Source organism: Nicotiana sylvestris, chromosome 9 (genome assembly GCF_000393655.2).
Source record: "Nicotiana sylvestris chromosome 9, ASM39365v2, whole genome shotgun sequence".
NCBI classification, from domain to species: Eukaryota; Viridiplantae; Streptophyta; class Magnoliopsida; order Solanales; family Solanaceae; genus Nicotiana; species Nicotiana sylvestris.
In genome coordinates, this window is record NC_091065.1 from 103,605,160 (window position 1) to 103,627,428 (window position 22,269).

Genomic DNA, 22,269 nt, shown 5'->3' on the forward strand with positions numbered 1-22,269 from the left:
AGGACAATGCCAGCTTTCATTTGAGGGGGTAGGCCCTACTTTGATCCGATTGGATGAATGTATATATTTGACATATTTTATCCTTTCTTTATTTTTTCATCTTTGGTATGTTTATAATTTTAGCACTTCATTACATTTTTTGCACTTTTTATCTTGGGTCTATATATAAAAGTATGTTCCATTGTATATATTCATCTCCCTTATTGTACATTCAATTAAACCCCCCTCTTGTAAATAATCATTTTACTTTCCGCAATTATTTCTTTCTTAGCTTCTTATTTGTGTTTGTAGCTTCTTGTTTTGGCTTTTTGCAATATTCCTTTGGTTTTATTAATGCCACGGTTCTTTTCAAAGGTGGAATTTGTGTGAACCGGATGGCCCTTCCCGATGATGGATAGCATGACTACCTTCTTAAGGGTTTGAGTCTGTTTTTCTTTTCTCTTTGTTATTTAGTAGTTAGTGGTTAAGGGTGCCTCAAGCAAAGCTTCACTTGGGCCTAGCACATTGCCTTTGATCTCATGGTCGAAAACAAATTGTTGTGTTTAGGATGGTGAAAGTCGTGACCTTGAGACTCTTGTGTTGATCGAGATCAAATGGTTTTTCGGGACCATTGTGTGCTCAAATCTTATCTAAGGTTGTTACGGGCCCCCGACTATGTGTCTTTAGAGATCCCATAGCTTGTGTGGTGAGAAATTTGCATTGCAAGTCCAAGTCCCGAGCCATTGGTCTAAAACTTGCCCTGAATGTTTATTGAGGCGAAATTCTAAGTGAATTTTGACTTGAGACATGATTATAGGCTCTCCTTGATCCAAATGATATCTTCAAAACTTCCATAGCCTACCAATAAGGATTATATTGATGTGACGTTTATCGGATTCAGAGACGTGGGCCCGAGGGTCGGGTTTGAGCAATTTCGGGATTTTTTATGTAACTTAGATATTTTCGAGTGGGCTTTGTTCCCTTAGCATATTCTAATAGTTATGTATTGATTGTGGTTAGATTTGGAGAATTCGAAGGTCAATTCGTGAGAGCAAAGGCATCGCGGGCTAGAGTTTGGACCAGATCGAGGTAAGTAATGATTGTAAATGTTGTTCTAAGGGTTTGAAATCCCGGATTTCATATTGTTGTGCTACTTAAGGTGATGCGCCTGCTAGATGACGAGCATGGAGTTGTGCACCGTTGGGGATTGTGACTTGATCCGTCCTGTGCAACTGTTAAGTCGCGTATTCGATTTGAAAATCTTATGATATTCCATGTTTTAGAGATTGATATTATATTTTGGGTTGTATGCCATGTTTGGGGCCTTGTGCCGACCGTTGAGACCCTTACGGGTATTTTTACTATTTTTCCTCACTCTATTGGTTTTGAAAGCATATCCTCAATCATGTTTTACCTGTTTATTGTTTGAATCTGGTTTTATCACTTTACTTCTTAAAATGTGAAAACTGTTTGGGCTGAGTTTCCTGTTTTACGGATGGTCCGAGTGATCGTGAGGTTGATGACCGAGATAGACCGAGGGTCTAATTGTGAGGTTGATGACTGAGATAGACTGAGGGTCTGATTATGATGTTAATAACTGAGAGAGGCCGAGGGCCTGGTTGTGAGGATTATATATCTATGGATCAGGCTGCACACTTGATAACTAGGAATTATGACGCATTTTACACTCCTTCATGCTCAAGTTTTGATTAGAAATGTGTACAAAATAGTCCCAAAGACTCACAAGTTGTGCTTGATTGCAGGTTTGAACAACAAGGTGACAAGATATCAAAGATCAGCTAAAAAGGGAGTGAAACTTGCACAAGTACCAAGACAAGGCAAAGCTCAGTCAAACAGGGCCAGTGCGGCCGCACACCATTCTGTGTGGTCCGCACAAGTGAAGTTCAGAGAGTGTGTATCTCAGGCCAAAAGGCAATGCGGCCGCAAAGGATTTTCTGCAGTCCGCATTGGATTCACTATGGCCGCACTCGATTTAGTGCAGTCCGCAGAGCCAATGTTCAGAGAATTGCCAGTTTGAAGATTGAAGCCCAATGCGGTCCGCGCTCCATTTCATGTGGACCGCACTAGAAGCCACCGCGGCTGCACTCGATTCTGTGCAGTCCGCATTGCCCAAGTTCAGAGAGCTAGATATTTAAGTCAAGAGCCTTAGTGCGGCCGCACTTGATTTTGTGTGGTCCGCACTAGCCCCGCAGGGGTATTTTTGTCCAGAATTGTCAGCTTAGTATAAATAGCTTCTTTTCCCATTTTTAGGTCATCAGATAGTTTTGGGACAGAGCTACGCTCGTGGCTTCACTTCTTTTATCTGTTTTGAGTAATTTTAGCTTCATTTCAACATTGAATCTTCAAGTTTAATTTAGCAATTAATTAATATGAGTTTTTCTTCATCTATTTCTTTGTTTTCTTCTCTAATTATGAGTAGCTAGACCCATAAGCTAGGGTTGTAGCTCAACTCTAGTGTGGGTAATTGATGGGTCTTGTGTTTTGATGCTTGATTGTTTATGGGTGTTTGATATTTGGACTAATTTCATGTTTAATTATTGAATTAGTGGTTGCAAACACTAGTTTGTGTTGAGTTGACTTTGGCTCTTCTTGAGAAAGAGAGCCTAAGTCTCTGAAATTGGTCCAACAAGGAATTGGGGCGTACTCAAGAGATTGATAGCCCCAATAAAAGGGTTAAACCTAGAGATAGTAATACCCGGCTTGAACCTTGATTGCTTGTGCTAATTTGCATACCCAATTGGTCTTGAGAAAGTCAATTTGGGCAAAATCACTCGAACTACCGAGAGGTATAGAGTGAGTAGAATCGTGCAATGGTTATATCATACTCCCCAAATGTGACAATCTAGCTTTAGACTCAAAAATCCGCCAATTGACCACCTACGCGAAAGTCATTACCCTAGTGCCTTTTAATCATTTGAACAACTCGCAATAGTTTACCTTAGCTTATTTTAGTTTAGTTGAGCATTGTAGTTTTATAAAATTAGAATCATAATCAAAAATCAAAAATGCGTAGAAGTGCAATTTGGAGCAAATACGTATCTCTCATTTAGATAGACACCCGACTCCAATATCTAGCTCCCTGTGGAAATCGATCCCGACCTTAATCGGGTAAAAGCTGTTTCGACCTCTCTCGCTACTCAATAGTAGTGCAGGGTTGGCCTCGATCAACGCCGCAACAATATATATATGGATCGGGCTGCACGCCGCAGCGATATATATTGGATCGGGTTGCGCGCTGCAGCGATATAGCGCTTGGGTTGTAGGAGCCCCTCCAGAGTCTGCACACCCCTAGTGAGCGCAGTCGACTATTTATATGGATCGGGCTGCACGCCACAGCGATATATGGATCGGGTTACATGCCGCAGCGGTTACTATATGGTACTTATTGAGTGTGAGTGCTGAGTGTGAGCGCTGATTGATGAGAGTTGAGTCTCGAGTGACTGAGAGGCTTTCCCGAGGGGCTATAGACATATATGTACATGACTGATGTTTTGCTTGAGGGGCCTGTTTATGAACTTACTGTTTTTCACTCCTCCTTAAAGTGAGTTTTTATCGAATATGTTGATTTAATTACTGCTTTCACTCATCTTTAGATCGAGCCTCTATTGAAAATGTTGAACAAATGCTTTAAACAACTTTTATTTAAACTTAAGTTTTTAAGTTATGAAATGGGTATAAATTTCTGTTTTTGCCCGAGGGGCTGTATACGAACTATGTTTTGCCCGAGGGGCCTATTATGATTTTCATCTCTTTTATTATAAATAGTATTGAACCCCTACTGAAACTGTTGGAAAGCATTTTCAAATGATTTTTACCAAAAGCTGGATTTTAAATGAGACGATTGACTCGTATTCTAATTTGAAAGCCTATTGTGCTTATTGAGTTTATCATAAATGCGGATTCATTGTTTCCTACTGCTTAATCTTTATTTACTCTTATTACTTACTGGGTTGGAGTACTCACATTACTCCCTGCACCTCATGTGCAGATTCAGGTATTTTGGAACCCGGTAGCGGGTGTTGATTGCTCAGACGCGGAATCATCAGAGTTAGCAAGGTGGTTGCACGATGTTCGCAGCACCGCTTCCTTCCTCTCATTTTCATTAGTGTACTTAGTACATTTTTGACTGTTTTTGTTGTATTCAGACCTTGGTAGATGCTCATGACTAGTGACACCTCGATGTCGGGCTTGTGTAATTATTCCGCATTTTTCTTTTAAATGTTCATTATGAGATTATTGGTTTATAAATGGTATAAAAACAACTTTTATTGGAAAATGGTTGATTTGGGATTTGTGTCGGCTGGCCTTGTCTTCACGAGAGGCGCCATCACGACCGGGTCCGGCTTGGAGTCGTGACACATTTTGCCCCTTTTTATTATTAAATAATTCTATTTTATCCTTTACCTTACCTTTTTATATAATAATATTACTTCGTACCTTACTTTTTCTTTATAATATTGCAAGTTTATTCTTCATATTGTTGGTGCATGACATCGTGAAACGACGACAACCAATACAATATATCCTAACATTGTATACATCAAAACAGTACAATACAATGTAGTAATACAATAACAACCATCCAAACTAGCTGTAAAGAAACCTTCTGCTAATGTAGCTTAATATTTATTTTTTGAACAAGAATATTCAATAGGTTCCTAACTTAAAGTTAAAACCACAATCTTGATACAAAAACAAGAAAATTATTCTTGTTTACCACCTTAGGTAAGCAATGTCAACAATTGGTTGAAGCTTTAAAGCTCTCCTATAGAAGCTGCAGATTAAAAAATTCTCATTCTTATTTAAATGAAGATAATTCTGTTTGCAGTTGCGATACACACAAATCTAATTATCTGAATGATAGGAGTACACTATATATAAAAGTTCTTTACACTATATGATGAGCATTTATAACTTACATTGTTCACTCAAATACACTCATCATTCAGGAGCAGGCCTAGCAGCATAAAAGGTCGAATTCACACAAAGCAAATACACTTATCCTTACAAATTAAAGTTTGCCAAAAAAACTCAATGGAATTTCCAAGCAGAAGTTATATAGATTGGAGTCCCTTTCCAGCTGACTATGAGAGACCTTCCGTTTATATCCGCAGTGCAAGAATTCCTACATGCAAACTGCTGAATAATCAAGTTAGCCTGATACAAACATGTCTCACTCAGCTTTACTTCTTCCATTCCAAACCTCTTCAAAAATGATCTCCACACATCAAGATTCACACTTCTACACACCCTTTCTTTTCCTTCACTTCCTACTATGTTCCGAATCCCACGTCCATATGTCACTGATTCTAGTGTCATCCTGTGTTGATCATCCCTCTTCATTACATCTTCCAGGCAATCAAAGAATGCACTGTAATAGAATAAAGAGTCTATGAAGCGATTCACGAACATAGGTGAATTCTGATTTGCCTCTACTTCTGAGACTACCATTAATTCTGGCTGCAGCCTTCTTACAACTCTCATTGCAGTTTCTAAACAGTTAGGTTCACAGATCATTGCCCTTAAAAAGAATGCTGCATATATTACTACACCTTCATCAGGTTTTACGTCAAAGTGGTCTTCGGTCAGTTGGTTTCTATCTGGTAAAAACACAATCTTGAAAGACAAGGGAAAGTTCAAGGATTTAGCAAAGCTCTCTAAGGACTTGCCTGTTTCCTCTACTCTTTCTTTATTTACTGATTCAATAACTGTGATTTTCATATGTTCGCTTGGATTATCCTTTCGTTCTGCTGCTGCTTGGATTAAGGATGCCCACTGTACGCCCGTCCTGATGAGGAAATCGACAAGGTGAACTTTTGGTTTTGTTGCTACACTTTCTAGTATTGCTTGAATTCCTGTGAAATGCACCACTTGGGTGAATGGAACTTCTTGATGAAATGCTAGGTGTGAGGCGTCGAATCGTGATGCTATACAGATACTGCCATCTGTTTCCACACTGTGGGTTTTTGGCATTAACCTTCCTGTTTCTCTATCGATCCTCTCTTCAAGCGCTTGTGCAAAATAAAAGACTGCTCTTTGCGCAGGATTACCTGTGTTTGATGCAAGTGGTTGGCATTGACTCAGCATTTTCCTTGCGCGGTCATATTGTTGGTCAGAAACTTTCTCAGCTGCGGCTAGGAGGATTTGAGCAAGTTCTACATCTTGATTATCATCAGGAGAAAGGTTCGAGAGAGCAGAACCATACGGATGGAGAAGATTATTTATGTTAATGAACTTGTTAGAAGAGAACTGGATGAATCTTTCTCCAGCTAGCTTCATGATTTGCATCGCTGAGAGCTTCTGGTACGCGTTGGCCCTGTCATTCATATTTCTAATTTTATCTCCTTCAGTATTCTTGCACCTGCTCGGATTGTTCCTCAGCAATTCAAAAGGACCCAAAGATGAAAAATGTGACTTGTCGACATGACTTCCTGTTTGTACTTGTGGAGTGACTGCATACACATTCATTTCTTCTTGTTGTTTATTCATTTCTTGTACTTGTGGATTGACTGCATAGTCTTGATAGAAACCATAGTTGGTACAGAAGTTCTGAATATCCGTGGAATCCTCCATAACTGATAACTGGTTGTAACTCTTTGCAATATCTTCTCTACAGACTATTAGAGAATGATCACTACCTGAGATTTGGTTGGAAGTAAATGATGCAAGATGGGACAAGGGATTGGCCATATCAAAACCGAGAGTAATTTGCAAGCGCTTCCTGATCCGCTATGGTTAGCAGTACAGTAATATTATTGAGTTTTTCTCAAATTCCAATATAGTTACTGCAAATTAAAGCTGTGAAACTGGATGGAATTGGACAGCTTTAAAATTTTGACAGATCAACCGTACATAAACAAAGAGCATATACGGCTAAATTTAATACTTTGACAGATAGTGATGTAAACCTCTAAAAAATTGGCAATATCGATTAATTGCAAAAAGATCATGTAAAAATATGCAGTTGTATACCATGTTAATCTTTGAGTTTAATATGAAGAAGTAACATTGTTGGCTTTCTAGAGATAAAACAAGACATGGCATTAAGGACAATGTGGTTTATGTTGTGATTTATGGCCCTTCTTAAGAAATTCAGCCTACTTACTATAGGACATACTGTACTTTTGTTAGATTGTCATTTTCTGAAATGAGATGGTGACAGATTATGCGAATAACAATTGAAGCAGATAACAATTGCATATAATATAAGACCATCTATACATGAATCTGATACAAGCAAAAGGACATATCACGAAAAAAATAGAAAGACAAGAACCTGGGCACGATATTAACAAGGCCTCCCTCAAAACAATTTTTGAACTGCTCGGATGAATGGCTGATATTTTGGATTTCTGTCTGTCCTTATGGAAGTCATGGTTATCTTTTATATTCTGTTCAGAAGGTTGTAAAGATCTTGAACATGATAATCTTACATGTAATCGTCATAGAAAACATACCTGAAGTGGAATTCATTATCTTGAAGCGGAAGCGTTAATCGGTAAATTGGTTTCTCGCCCCTTGCCCTAGCTTTCGTTACCGTCGCCTTTAGTGATGGAAGAAAGAAAATAAAATACGGTAACCCTAATGGGTGGAGAGAGGACCAATTTATAGAGGTTCTCACTTAATCTGGTACGACCATCAAGTAACCAATCGGACGGATGAGATTTGATAATTAATTAAATATTAATTATGGGCCTTAAACCTATTGGGTCACATACACGTAGAAAAAAGAGATTTTTACCTATCTATACCATATATCAAATATTATTACCAAAAATGTTCATAATTTGTTATTTACCCATGTAGTCCACACTTTTACTACAAATTATATACCAATCCAAAAATAGGTAGATTTTGCCATTAAAAAGCCCTAAAATGAAGGCACCAAATCTGATGTGATTCTGTCAAGGATTTTATTCCAATTTTGAAATGAAGGAGATCTCTCTTCCTGATGAAGGCACCAGTTGCGTAATTCTCTCCTTCCTCAACAGAAAGAGATCTCACAAAAAACGCAATCAAATTGTACAATTACTGAAGAGAGACTATATCTGTTCTTCATCTCAAATTGTACAAAATTGCTCTTCGTCGATATCAGTATTCAAATTGTAGAAACTATATCTCTTCTTCGTCTTTTTTCCTATCAACTACACGAAATCATGTCAAAAATCCCAATAATGCTGAAATCGAATGGTAATTGGGATAACTATGGCAGATTTAGAGATTTTGAAGTTGATGCCATTGTGGTAGATGATAATGCAAACTACGGAATTCTCAGTTCTACAATTGCAGAACAATTATCGATTGATACATCGGATAAAATTATAGAAATCAAATACATTGTGAACGAGAATTGTCCTCCAATGGAGATTAGGAATGATATGGGGGTTCGTGCTTACATGGAAACCAAAAAGGAGAATAAAAACTTAGGTTCGTATCCTTTATGTATAAGCGTAAGAGATTTCAATATGGAATTGGCAATCAACAATGAAAGCACCAGTGCAGGTATGTTTGATTCGACATTGCAGAGAGTTATGGTGTTACTATGTTATCTACAATATTACTACAATTACCTACAATTAAACTACAAAGCTCACATAGTACTGAAAAGGATAAAGCAATGTTGCTTTCAAAATTATCTACATAGAAACTACATTTATGAATTTATTGTTTGCAGGTTCGTCTGGATCCCTAAACTTACTTGAATTTCCATCCTCACCAGCTATAGAGGAATATCAAAGTGAAATAATAACTGAATCTACGCAAACATATATTGAAGAAGGACAAGTTTATCAGGACAAGCAAACAGTAGCTGCTGCAATGAAGAATTATTCAGTGATGCACAAGTTCCAGTTCAGAGTAAAAAGATCTAGTCATAGAAGGTATGTAGTTATTTGTGGATAATATATCAGCAAAATCAGTGTATGATTGAAGATAGGTGGGTTTTATAAATTGTAGTTAAATTGTAGTCAATTTGTAGTTAATTGTAGTTTTTTCATAAATTTGTGTAAATATTGTATTTCTTTTGTAGCTACTGGCTTATATGTGTTGCTGAAAGCTGTAAATGGCATTTCAAGGCAACGTCAATTAATGATTCGGCAATGTTCAAGATAAGAAGTTTCAGCCGTCAACACACATGCTGCCTAATGGACGAAACATTCATACAGCGCAAACGTACTGCAGCAGTACTTGGTAGCATGGTCGTTCCAAAGTATTGTGATCCTAAGACTGTTTACACACCAAAGGACATACAAACTGACATGTTATCCGAACATGGACTGAACCTAAGCTACATGCAAGCATGGAGAGCAAAGGAAAAAGCTTTACAGTTTTTGAGAGGGAATCCGTGTGACTCCTACAACAAATTACCCAAATATTTTTATATTCTTGAGAAGAATTATCCTGGTTCTGTTGTTAAATTGAAGAAGGCAGCAGATGATTGCTTCTTATACGCATTTGTTGCTCTTTGTACATCAATAAATGGTTGGCAACATTGTAGGCCGGTAGTAGTGGTTGATGGGACATTCTTAAAGTCAGCCTACAGGGGGATTATGCTGACAGCAAGCACCATGGATGCAGCAGGTAAATAATGGAATAATTTTGTACTTATTTTGTAGACAGTCTTTAAAATGCAGTTAAATTGTAGTTATGTTGTAGTTATTTTGTAGTTATACAAAAGAATGTAGTTAACATGTCTATATTTCTAAATATATATTGTAGTTGTTATTTAATCATATTTTATGTCTTAAAAATGTAGGTACTATTTTTCCCTTGGCATATGCTGTGGTTGATTCTGAAAACGACGCGTCTTGGAAGTGGTTCTTTGAGCAATTCAAGGAGGCATATGGTGAAAGACCTTCAATGTGTGTTGTTTCAGATAGGCATGAGAGTATACTGAAGGCAACATCAGTTGTCTATCCGGGATTGGCACACTACTCTTGCATGTGGCATATATGGACAAATATAAGGTCAAAATTCAAGAAGGGACATCTACAATTACATGAATTGTACTTTGCTACAGCACGGTCATACACTATGGATGAATTTAATGAAAGGATGTTGAAGATTGAAGAGGTAGACCTGCGTGTAAAGTCTTACCTATATGATATTGGCTATCATAGATGGTCAAGAGTACATGCAACGGTAAATAGAACTTTTACTATGACGTCAAACATTGCCGAGTCGTTGAATGCTGTAACAAAAGATGCAAGAGAGCTTCCAATATTTGATCTATTTGAGTATATGAGGACTCTTCTTGAACGTTGGACAAAAGAAAAGTTATCGAAGGCAAAGGGTACTTTCACATACCTTGGTCACAAATACAACAAAGAATTGGAAGACAACAGTACATTATCTCAGAAACTAAGGGTAAGATATTTTTTTTGGTGCAGTAGAATCAAAAAAGTACTAGCTGCAGTTTTTCCAGATTGTAGTTAAACTGTAGTCAAATTGTCGGTAATAATAGTTTGTAGATGAGCTGTAATATATTTGTTGCTGATTTGTAGGTAAATTGTTGATAATCCATTTTAATGATTGATGTATTATTATTTCTGTTTGGTCTTCAATTGTAGGTGAGGGCTTCAACAGATCATATACATACTGTGTTAGATGGTGTGAAGCGGTACATTGTGTGTCTAGAAAACAAGAAATGTAGCTGTGGACAATTCCAACTTGATGAACTTCCATGTGCGCATGCTTTGGCAGCATTAAGGCATAGGAATGAAACATACGAAAACTATTGCTCTCCGTATTACACAAGGAAGAGCCTTCTGCTTACCTATGAAATGCCAGTAAATCCTCTTCCTGATGAAGGCAAATGGGAAGTGCCACAACATATTTTGGATGAGGTAGTAAAGCCACCGGCGGGAGATAAAAGGCAGCCAGGGAGACCTCACAAGGAAAGATATAAAACATTTGATGAAATAAAGTCAAAGAAATACAAGGTGTCATGTGGCAATTGTGGAGGTGAAGGGCATAACAAAAGAACTTGCAAGAATGCGCCGAAAAAGAAATGAATATCATGTAGTTAGAATAGTTATTCAAAATAAATGTTAGTGAGCTCAAATTATCGGATTTTCTTGTGTAATTGTTTAAGTTTTTGAAGATGAATAAGAAGTATAAACATCAATTTGTGTATCTGCACTATTTATGTTTTTATGTATTCTGTCAAGCATCTAAAGTTGTCTTTTTTTTATAGAATAGTTAAACTTTAATATTTACTGTATACAAAAAAACTGATATTAATAAAGAATGCATTCAACGTAAATTGTATCCAGATTGTAGTGAATATGTAGTTTAACTGTGTTAGAACTGTAGTCCTGTTATTCATATGTAGAGGAGTTGTAGTTAAAATGTAGTTTGACGTAGTTTAAATGTAGATAAATTGAATTTTTTTGATAAACCTTGTTGATAAAAAATGGCTAAATTATTTATATGATTCCTGTATTTATTTTATCTTTCTGCTGTGTAATAAATGACAGTTATATACAGATATTACTTGGCACTTGAAGGTATTTATAAAAATAACTTGAAGATTAAAGTCAAATTGTAAGACAAAGTTGTTGCTGTAAAAATGTAATCAGAGTACTCGAGTATAATGTAATCAACAAAAAGTGTTGTAGAAAACCAAAACGACATATTTCCTACATTGTTTTCCAATTCAACTACCAAATTTCACAGACCAAACTAGGAACACAATAGTCTATTTCTTCTTTCGTTGCACTCTAGTCCTCTCGTTTTTTGCCGGAGCACCCTTCCTCCTTGCTAGCCTGCCAGTAACCTCACTCTCACTGATTGACCCATCTTCTTGCTTCTTTGTTGCATAGTCCCACAGTAGAGCTCCATAGCGTCTACGGTGTTGGTCAATATCAGAAAGATCTTCCTTTGGGATTGCCAAATCTCCAAGGCTAACATACTCCGCAAATGCAGCCACAAATACACCACAATCGCTGCATAAGATGAGAATTTTTCATTATATAACAAATGATTAAAATAAAAAAATTAAACATATAGAAAGGGAGATTATTTTTTTACACTGAGCCTTCCTTTTGTTGTGGAATCTCAGCAACCATCCATTGTATGTCGAGAGGGTCCGTAACTGGTTTTTCGATGTATGCCTTTGTGCTCTTGAAGTTAATGTCTTTACGTTTACCATAGAAACCAGTGCATGACAAATACAGAGGGATAATGATTGAAAACTTGTCAACCAATGTCTCAACTGTTTTATGACGGTTTGCTCTCACCATGGAATCATAAACATAAAGTTGTCTGTCCTTTATGTCAAAAACTAGCAACAACCAATGGAAGTTCTCTACAAGGTTCACAGGCATGAGCACATAGTCAACAAGATCCCAGGCAACATTAGCAAGAATTCTGTACCCAAGAATATATTCTCCAACATCATCCTCGGGTTTAACAACCGAATACCTTTGTTCCGGTGGAGAACTTATGAACTTGTCATAGATTCTTTCAATCTTTGTCTTGAACAAGCAATCCGTGGTTGTGAACCTAGTATTATTGTTGGGGCCATATTTGCCTCTTTTTCGCAGATAATACATAATAACATCAATGTGCTGCCAAAATAGAATAAACATATACAATAAGGTACGGTGTAACCACACTTGTCTACAAGACAGCTACAGATTAACTTATGAACTTGTCATAGATTCTTTCAATCTTTGTCTTGAACAAGCAATCCGTGGTTGTGAACCTAGTATTATTGTTGGGGCCATATTTGCCTCTTTTTCGCAGATAATACATAATAACATCAATGTGCTGCCAAAATAGAATAAACATATACAATAAGGTACGGTGTAACCACACTTGTCTACAAGACAGCTACAGATTAACTACAATTTGAATTTATTAAAAACTCTAACAGATTGCTGCAAATTAGCTACACTATAACTACAGAAATATAACAGTTAGTCCAAGTTCCTCACAAAATGTAATTTAATTGTAGTTTGTATGAACCATAGTGAACAAGTACTATATGTACAATTGACCCATCAGACTACAAAACAACTACACATTAACTATATTTATGCACTGTCTACATTTATTCACTATACAGAGGAACAAATGAAACATACCACCTAACTTAAGCTCCCAATAATCAGCAAGTTCAACCTACAGTTAATATTAATAGGCACAATCACAAGCTCTACAATATTACTACAAGGTAACTACAATTGTGGTACACGGAGATTCCAAGTCAGTCAAAAGTACCAAAATTCCAGTTTGTACATACAATCATCATCACATATGATACATAAGGTCCATAAAAAGCAAAATTTCACAGCTGAGACATAAATATAGTAACATATATATGTTGTCTACAATATTACTACAATTACACATCATAGCTGAAAAATAAACTACAATTACACTACACAGCTGAAGACAAAACAGATATTGTGAATGATTATGTTCTTTATACTTACTGTGTTATTGATGACTTGTCCGGGGTGAGCAAGGTCATAAAACCAGTCCTTCTTATCAATCTTTTCACAACCAAAATCCAACCAAGGCTTGATTTGGTTATCCTTCTTGGAAAAGTAATATTTCCTCCTGTAATAACAAAAAAAAGATGATCAAATACAAAAAATTTACAAAATGAATTACAATTTTAAAGTATAAAAATGGTGAACAGACAGTGTAAAATGAAGCATTCATACCTCCTAGATACTTTATCACTACGAATGTATAACCAGTTGGTGAACCTTTCTGTCAATTCAGGATCTATATTTTTACCTATGACACTTGTGAAGGGGTGCTTGAGGTAAAAAAATTTAGGTCCAACAGATGTGCTGCCTCCAGAACTATACAAAGATGTGAAAGGTGATCGTGCTGTTTTCCCGGTTGCCTGGTTCTACCGGGATGAACAGGGGTTGATTCTTCTCGTATGGGCTCGCCATACATGACCAACTGTGATAAGTTTTCTGGCAGCTCAAAGTCATCCAATGTCAAACCTTTGTTTTCAATGCCTTCAGGAACAACTTTTTTATCAATGCCTTCAGGAACAACTTCAGTCACAGTCACACCGTGAATTGACGACTGTGGAACTTCACCTTCTGTAGATAAGTGTAGATCTATGTAGATATGAACAGTATTATGGAGTTATAGAGAATATAGAGAATATATTACCTGCTTGTTGTGGCTCAGCCACTTCATCAATTACTGGTTCTTCCTCAATATTTCCTTGTAGATGTTCTGCTGAAACATCAGCTTGAATGAATAATTGGGAATGAGAATTGTAGATATATGTAGGAATATGTAGTTAAGGTGTAAATTATTAAAATTTTGCATAAAAACCTTATTGTAATGAAGGAATGGTTCTGTACCTGCTTTATATGCCTCAGCTGCTTCTTGGAAGTCAGGATATAAGTCAACATGTGGTTGAAAATGTTCTGGAGAAATTGTAGCTGCAACACATAGTAAAAAAATGATTAGTATAATTTAATAATGCTGTCTTGAAATTTGTAGATATGTATGCAGGAATTTTGTAGATACCTGTATTGCTTGTGCTTCCATGCAGTTGATCACCAGCATTGAACTGGAATTGCTGGTTGTTATCTCCTTGATGTTGGTAATTATTTTTTGTTGAACTACCAGCAAACTACAATTTTGGGGAATATTTGAGACTACTTTATTCATATGTCTTAATTAGTCTTAGTACAAAATTATATGTAAATTCTTACCTTTGACTCGTCCAAATCAAACCTCTTGTTTATCACATTCATAACACCCTTCAAAGATTGATCTATGAACTCTCGAAGGCTTGAGAGTTCCTCAAAAACATCCTTCCTATAGGCATCTAACTTTACATCAACCTAAAAATTAAATATATAATTAGTTGGTAATCTTATTCTAACTGCTACAGTTACACTACAATTCAACAAACTATAATTGTTATAGATTTATACCACAAATTAACTACAATGTATAACATACTATAATTGTTATGTAATGAAGTCAAAATGTAGCAAATTATGTCAATATATTGTAGTTATTCATAATACCTGCACAATCCCCTTTTCCAACTTCATGAGCTTGCTACTGACAGATTCAATGTCCTCTTGACAATCTGTATATTTGGGTTCAAATGATGGAGAAGCAGCAGTTGGAACATGTGATGGTTGAGCACCATGTTCATCTTCATATTGAATCTTGTCTGGCAGATTAAGCACTCCAAGCTCTTCTCCAGATTCAATCATGTTTGTGAACTGAATGATGAAAATAACAGTTAATTCAAGTGACAAAAAAAATGTAGATTCAATGTAGTTATTATGAATGTAATTGTAGCATCATACAAAAGTGGAAAAAAATACCTTGATCCACTCAGGCTTGATCATCTTCTCTTCAATTGCAGTTAACCAAATCTGCCCCTTTGTAGCTGACCATCTTAAAATGCGAGGTATAGATTCAGAACATCTCGTAGCAAGCTCGGTGCTGACGGACGAGCAACACTCATATAGCCACACTTGCAAGGCTAATGAGCATCCCCGTATCAGATAAGAATGTACATGGGGATTAAGACGATGTCGGACAGATTCAATAACCTGCTTGAAGGATTTGATACCCCATGGGTATGACTCAAAATTACCAGACTCTATTAGAAAGAACATAAACTTGTCTATGAAAGTCACATGGTCTTTATCAGAAGGACAAACAAAAAATTCCAACATATAAAGAATGCACAACTTCACCGCATCCACATCGTTTGCCCATGCTTTATTAGTCACTACATTTTTCAAATGCCATTTCTCAACCCTTTCTTTGTTCGGAAAATATGTATTCATTAAAGGGCTAACATAGGTGGAAGTGTAACCATAGTCTGAAAACTTATTCACACAATTAAGACCAGTTATCAACCCAAATTCTCTCAAGGAAAAATTCAATTTTTCACCCTTAAATAGTACTGAAAAATATGAGTCAGTAGACTTTGTCAATTCATACTTCATCAGAAGATGAAGTGATTGGTTTTGCATACAGATTTTGGGGAGACCTAATAAGTAACCAAAACAAGTTTTTCTGAAAACCCTTAAAGCATTCGGAGAGTAAAGCTTGTATCTGGCTAGGTATGCTAGGATCACACAAACTGTGGAATCTAAGCACACCATAATCAACATTTTGTTGTGCAAAGTAAGGTTCATTCTATAGAAAATATAAAATTAATGAACATTAGTAGTTTGCATAAAAAGGAAACAGTAATCTACATATAACTACATGACAAATACAAAATATAACTAGAAGAAGAATAGCCTACTCACACCTATAACTACAAAACAATAACAGAAGAATAATGCATGTGTAAACATTATCTACAGGATGTAACAGTTACTTCAAGTATGTCACATAAATGTAGATTAACTGTAGTTAGAATGAAGTTAAATATATGAGCTATACAGGCTACAATACAAAATAACATATCTACAATTTAACCATCAGACTACACATCAACTACAAACTAACTACATTTATACACTGTCTAAGAGTCACAGTTCCAATTAAACTACAAAATTGAGACAAAGAATCTACAAAACAGTTACTTCAAGTATCTCACATAAATGTAGATTAACTGTAGTTAGAATGAAGTTAAATATATGAGCTATACAGGCTACAATAAAAAATATCATATCTACAATTTAACCATCAGACTACACATCAACTACAAACTAACTACATTTATACACTGTCTAAGAGTCACAGTTCCAATTAGACTACAAAATTGAGACAAAGAATCTACAAAATTAGGACAACACCACATTTTACCAAAATACACTTGAACAATCAAAGAAGAACAATGCACTTGTAAACATTATCTACAGAATGTAACAGTTACTTCAAGTAACTCACAACATGTAGATAAATTGTATTTAGAATGAAGTTAAATGTAGCAGCAATACAGGTTGCAATGAAAAATACCATCTCTACAATTTAACGATCAGACTACAAATCAACTACAAACTAACTACAGTATACACTGTCTAATAATCACAGTTCCATTAAACCTACAAAATTCGAAAAATAATCTACAAAATTAGGACAATACCACATTTGGCCAAAAAACACTTGAACACTAAATTAACACTTGAACAACAGATTTTTACAACCAAAATCAAACTACAAAACAGTGAGGAAACATAAATAGTGTTTACCTTTATTGAAATTTTTTCCTTAACCAATTTTGGTACTTTTTTGAGGGTTTCTTCTTCTTTGGTTTTGATGAAGAAGGAGAGACCTTGTGTTTTTTCACAGATGGAACTTTGGGAGAATCATCTACAAAATCGTCATCTACACTCAACTCTTTCCCCTTGCGTTTCAGTTGATTCTCGACTAGTTTATCAACTCCACCAACATCAACATCGTGCAAATGCTTGCTTCTCATTTTCGCATGAATTTGTCTAGGAGATGAAATACCAATAGTTTGTTCACTTGCATGCGTCGTTTGTGGGTTTTTTGGTGGTGATTTTGGTGTTAAAACACCCAAATCAAAGGTTGGAATATCAGCTAATATAGCTTTTGATGATTTTTTTGGGGAGTGTTGGTTTTTTCATGATTTAGGAGTTGAAGACAAAGATGGAAGTGAATTCAAATCGTGGGGGATACTATCAACTGAAGGTAATTAAGTGGAGAAGAAAGTGATGGTAATTGTGGGTGAGAAGAGATTGTACGAGAATGGAGGAAAAACTGAAGGTAAATCGTGGGGGTGGGGAACTGAAGGTAAATCGTAGGGGGGTGGGGGGTGGGAGGAAAATACACTTGAACAATCAAAGAAGAACAATGCACTTGTAAACATTATCTACAGAATGTAACAGTTACTTCAAGTAACTCACAACATGTAGATAAATTGTATTTAGAATGAAGTTAAATGTAGCAGCAATACAGGTTGCAATGAAAAATACCATCTCTACAATTTAACGATCAGACTACAAATCAACTACAAACTAACTACAGTATACACTGTCTAATAATCACAGTTCCATTAAACCTACAAAATTGCGAAAAATAATCTACAAAATTAGGACAATACCACATTTGGCCAAAAAACACTTGAACACTAAATTAACACTTGAACAACAGATTTTTACAACCAAAATCAAACTACAAAACAGTGAGGAAACATAAATAGTGTTTACCTTTATTGAAATTTTTTCCTTAACCAATTTTGGTACTTTTTTTGAGGGTTTCTTCTTCTTTGGTTTTGATGAAGAAGGAGAGACCTTGTGTTTTTTCACAGATGGAACTTTGGGAGAATCATCTACAAAATCGTCATCTACACTCAACTCTTTCCCCTTGCGTTTCAGTTGATTCTCGACTAGTTTATCAACTCCACCAACATCAACATCGTGCAAATGCTTGCTTCTCATTTCCGCACGAATTTGTCTAGGAGATGAAATACCAGTAGTTTGTTCACTTGCATGCGTCGTTTGTGGGTTTTTGGTGGTGATTTTGGTGTTAAAACACCCAAATCAAAGGTTGGAATATCAGCTAATATAGCTTTTGATGATTTTTTTGGGGAGTGTTGGTTTTTTTCATGATTTAGGAGTTAAAGACAAAGATGGAAGTGAATTCAAATCGTGGGGGATACTATCAACTGAAGGTAATTAAGTGGAGAAGAAAGTGATGGTAATTGTGGGTGAGAAGAGATTGTACTAGAATGGAGGAAAAACTGAAGGTAAATCGTGGGGGTGGGGAACTGAAGGTAAATCGTAGGGGGTGGGGGGTGGGAGGAGAGAGAGGCGGGTAAACCAAATAACGTGAAAATACAGTCCTAAAATCACACCTAAAATAAATGAAGGAATAATTATACCCTTAATTTGAATTATGGTATATAAAAGGTAATTTGGTATGCTTAAATGTAATTAACACAATCCTTAAACAATGAAGGTAATAATGTTTGATATATGGTATAGATAGGTAAAAATCCCTAGAAAAAATAACTTACATTCTCCCACTTGGTCCAATAATCACATAATATTAATATTTAATATAGGAAAATTAGTTGCGCATAAACAAATCTCTTCTGTAATGTCCATCATAAATACCATAATGCGATAAACTACTAAATGTGAGTTATGGTGGTTATATATAATTTGTCTACATATTCCCTTCCATATACTACAACATTAGCAACTCATCGTACCAGGTCCATAAGCTATAAAATATTATGGTCCACAATAATATCTCATTGAGTCTTATTCTGTAATATCTCAAAACAATAATGCGTACACCATTATGAGAAACAGGAAATCACTAATGTATATCAGAAACACATAAATGAACTTAGAGTGTCAAAACATCATAAATACATCAATCATAAATACAGCCAAGACCTATTCTGTGTACATGTTCTTTAAATGTCTTTGGTTGTAAACCTTTCGTTAACGGATCTGCAATCATGAGATCAGTTCTAATATGCTCAAGTGACACTCTTTGTTTCTGAACTTCCTCCTTGACGGTAAAGTACTTTAATTCCATATGTTTGGCACCTTTGGAATACTTATCGTTCTTGGAGAAGAATACTGCTGCAGAATTATCACAGTAAATTTTCAGCGGCTTGGTAATGGTGTCGACAACCCCAAGTCCTGAAATAAAGTTTCGCAACCATAATGCACGAATTGTGGCCTCAAAACATGCCACAAATTCTACTTCCATCGTGAATGTAGAAATGACAGACTGTTTGGCACTCTTCCATGATATTGCTCCTTCAGCTAATTGGAACAAATAACCAAACATGGATTTTCTAGTGTCAATACATCCAGCAAAATCTGAATCCAAGTATCCAACAACTTCCAAATGCTTGGATCTCCTATACATGAGCATGTAATCCTTCGTTCCTTTCAGGTACCTCAAAATTTTCTTTGCAGCTTTCCAATGATCAATTCCTGGGTTACTCTGATATCTTCCCAACATTCCGACTGCAAAACTAATATCCGGTCTTATGCAAGTCTGAGCATACATCAGACTACCAACAATAGAAGAGTAAGGAATTGATTCCATTTCTTTTCACCCTACATCATTCTTAGAGCATTGCATGAGACTAAATTTGTCCCCCTTTTGAATTGGAACAATTCCTGCTGAACAATTGTTCATACTAAATCTCTCTAGAATTCTTTCGATATAGCATTTCTGAGACAATCTCAATAATCCTTGTGATATATCACGGAATATTTCTATTCCTATCACATAGGATGCCTCAACCATATCTTTTATTTCAAAATTCTTAGAGAAAAAATCTTTAGTCTCATGCAATATGCATAAATCAGTAGCAGCAAGTACAATATCATCAACATATAGGACTAAAAATATAAACTTGCTCCCACTGATCTTTTGGTATATACACCAATCAACAATATTTTCCACAAATCCAAAAGATGTTATGGTATCATTAAACTTTATATATCATTGTCGTGAAGCTTGTTTAAGTCCATATATTGACTTCTTCAGTTCACGCACCATTTGACCTTTTTCTTTAGTTTCGAAACCCTCTGGTTGGTTCATATACACTTCCTCCTCGAGATCTCCATTAAGAAAGGCAGTTTTCACATCCACTTAGTGTAACTCTAAATCATAATGAGCCACCAAAGCCATGATAATTCTTAACGAGTCTTTCTTTGAGACCGGTGAAAAGGTCTATTTATAATCAATGCCTCCTTTCTGAGTATAACCCTTGGCAACAAGTCTAGCTTTGTATCTCTCAATATTGCCATTTGAATCGTGTTTGGTCTTAAAGACCCATCTACACCCGATTCTTTTAGAACTTTCTGGCAATTCAACAAGATCCCAGACTTTATTGTATTTCATGGATTTTAACTATTCCTTCATGGCATCAATCCATTTGTCAGACTCATTACTTTCTATGGCTTGTGAAAATGAAATCGAATCCTTATTAAAACCAATGTCAAAATCTGACTCTTGCAAATAAACCACGTAATCATCCGAAATAGCCGATTTTCTAACTCTTTGAGATTTTCTTAATGGCATTTCTTGTGGTTCATTTGTGTTAGATATTTGTAAGTTAGTTTCTTCATGAAGTGTTTCATCCAAATGTTGCTCGGTATTGTCAAAGTGTTCTTCAACAACTGGAACAATATTTGGTATTTGTGTGGAAGTAGGCACATTTCTGGGTAATAGAATATTGACCCTCACCTCTTTAATTTCCACAATTTGCTTTTCAACACTCCCACTAACTTCACAATTCTCAATGAATCTTGCATTACCGGTTTCAACAATTCTCGAACTACGGTTTGGACAGTAAAACACATACCCTTTAGATTTCTCTGGGTAACCAATAAAGTAACCACTTACTGTTCGAGAATCTAATTTCTTTTCTTGTAGATTATAAACTCTAGCTTCCGCTGGGCAACCCCAAACATGCAGGTGCCTTAAACTAGGTTTTTTCTTGTCCATAGTTCAAAAGGGGTCTATGGAACTGCCTTACTAGGAACCCTATTTAATAAATACACTGCGATTTTAAGAGGAAACATCCACAATAATTTGGGTAATGAGAATTACTTATCATGCTCCTAACTATGTCCATAAGTATTCGATTACACCTTTTTGCAAAACCATTTTGTTGATGTGTTCCTGGCATAGTATACTGTGCACATATGCCACGTTCCTCGAGGAACATTGCAAATGGACCTGGACATTGTCCTGACTCATTATATTTTTCATAATATTCACCACCTCTATCTGACCTAATGATTTTCACCTTTTTATCCAATTGCCTTTCAACCTCATTAACAAACACTTTGAGAGCATCTGCTGCTTGAGATTTTTCTTTCAGCAAATAGATGTATCCATAACGTGAAAAATCATCGATAAAAGTGATAAAATATTTCTCTCCACCAAAAGATGGAACATCAAAAGGTCCACAAATATCGGTGTGTATAATTTCAAGAAGTTGGGTGCTTCTTGTGGCACCTTTCTTACTATGCTTGGTTTGCTTTCCCTTAATGCAATCCAAACATATAGCAAGATCAGTAAAATTTAGATTCGGAAGAATCTCATTCTTTACTAATCTTTCTAACCTTTCTTTGGATATATGACCCAAACGTCTATGCCACAAGTAAGCAGAACTTTCATCTAGTGAACTACGTTTAATTCCAACATTATGTTGAATAGAAAAAAGGGATTCGGAAAACCAATATCGAGTTTCAATTTATATAAACCATCACTAACAAAACCAGAACCATAAAAAATAGCATTCTTATATAAATTGAAACATCCATTTCCAAACTTTAAATCAAATCCAAAAACATCAAG

General features: G+C 35.9%; 4 protein-coding genes across 4 annotated transcripts; 1 reads left to right on the forward strand and 3 right to left on the reverse strand.

Annotated features, from left to right (window-relative positions):
* Positions 1 to 5,031: 5,031 nt before the first annotated feature.
* On the reverse strand, positions 5,032 to 6,690 carry LOC104244206 (DELLA protein RGL1-like). The gene has a single exon (XM_009799576.2). The coding sequence runs from the start codon at positions 6,688 to 6,690 to the stop codon at positions 5,032 to 5,034; it is 1,659 nt and encodes a 552-aa protein (XP_009797878.1).
* A 3,549-nt stretch (positions 6,691 to 10,239) lies between these two features.
* On the forward strand, positions 10,240 to 11,012 carry LOC138877991 (uncharacterized). Its single transcript, XM_070157643.1, has 2 exons — positions 10,240 to 10,365; positions 10,569 to 11,012. The coding sequence occupies exons 1-2, from the start codon at positions 10,240 to 10,242 to the stop codon at positions 11,010 to 11,012; spliced, it is 570 nt and encodes a 189-aa protein (XP_070013744.1).
* A 686-nt stretch (positions 11,013 to 11,698) lies between these two features.
* Positions 11,699 to 17,386, reverse strand: LOC138877992 (uncharacterized). Its single transcript, XM_070157644.1, has 12 exons — positions 17,240 to 17,386; positions 15,955 to 16,152; positions 15,327 to 15,905; positions 15,018 to 15,221; positions 14,697 to 14,828; positions 14,509 to 14,614; positions 14,340 to 14,420; positions 14,143 to 14,211; positions 13,440 to 13,566; positions 12,735 to 12,771; positions 12,031 to 12,569; positions 11,699 to 11,945 (listed from the first exon to the last, which is right to left on the reverse strand). Exons 1-12 carry the CDS (start codon positions 17,384 to 17,386, stop codon positions 11,699 to 11,701), a joined length of 2,466 nt encoding a protein of 821 aa, XP_070013745.1.
* Positions 17,387 to 19,311: 1,925 nt separating this feature from the next.
* On the reverse strand, positions 19,312 to 20,001 carry LOC138877993 (secreted RxLR effector protein 161-like). Its single transcript, XM_070157645.1, has one exon. The coding sequence runs from the start codon at positions 19,999 to 20,001 to the stop codon at positions 19,312 to 19,314; it is 690 nt and encodes a 229-aa protein (XP_070013746.1).
* Positions 20,002 to 22,269: the final 2,268 nt, after the last annotated feature.

What these genes read in the sequence shown, in the direction of transcription:
- LOC104244206 (XM_009799576.2), bottom strand. Translation starts at nt 6,690, where the DNA reads ATGGCCAATCCCTTGTCCCATCTTGCATCATTTACTTCCAACCAAATC.
- LOC138877991 (XM_070157643.1), top strand. Translation starts at nt 10,240, where the DNA reads ATGAGGACTCTTCTTGAACGTTGGACAAAAGAAAAGTTATCGAAGGCA. An exon ending in CATTATCTCAGAAACTAAGG is followed by an intron (nt 10,366 to 10,568) that starts GTAAGATATTTT and finishes CTTCAATTGTAG; the next exon opens with GTGAGGGCTTCAACAGATCA.
- LOC138877992 (XM_070157644.1), bottom strand. Translation starts at nt 17,386, where the DNA reads ATGAGAAGCAAGCATTTGCACGATGTTGATGTTGGTGGAGTTGATAAA. An exon ending in TTGATTTGGACGAGTCAAAG is followed by an intron (nt 14,615 to 14,696) that starts GTAAGAATTTAC and finishes CCAAAATTGTAG; the next exon opens with TTTGCTGGTAGTTCAACAAA. An exon ending in AGCTGAGGCATATAAAGCAG is followed by an intron (nt 14,212 to 14,339) that starts GTACAGAACCAT and finishes CTGATGTTTCAG; the next exon opens with CAGAACATCTACAAGGAAAT.
- LOC138877993 (XM_070157645.1), bottom strand. Translation starts at nt 20,001, where the DNA reads ATGGAATCAATTCCTTACTCTTCTATTGTTGGTAGTCTGATGTATGCT.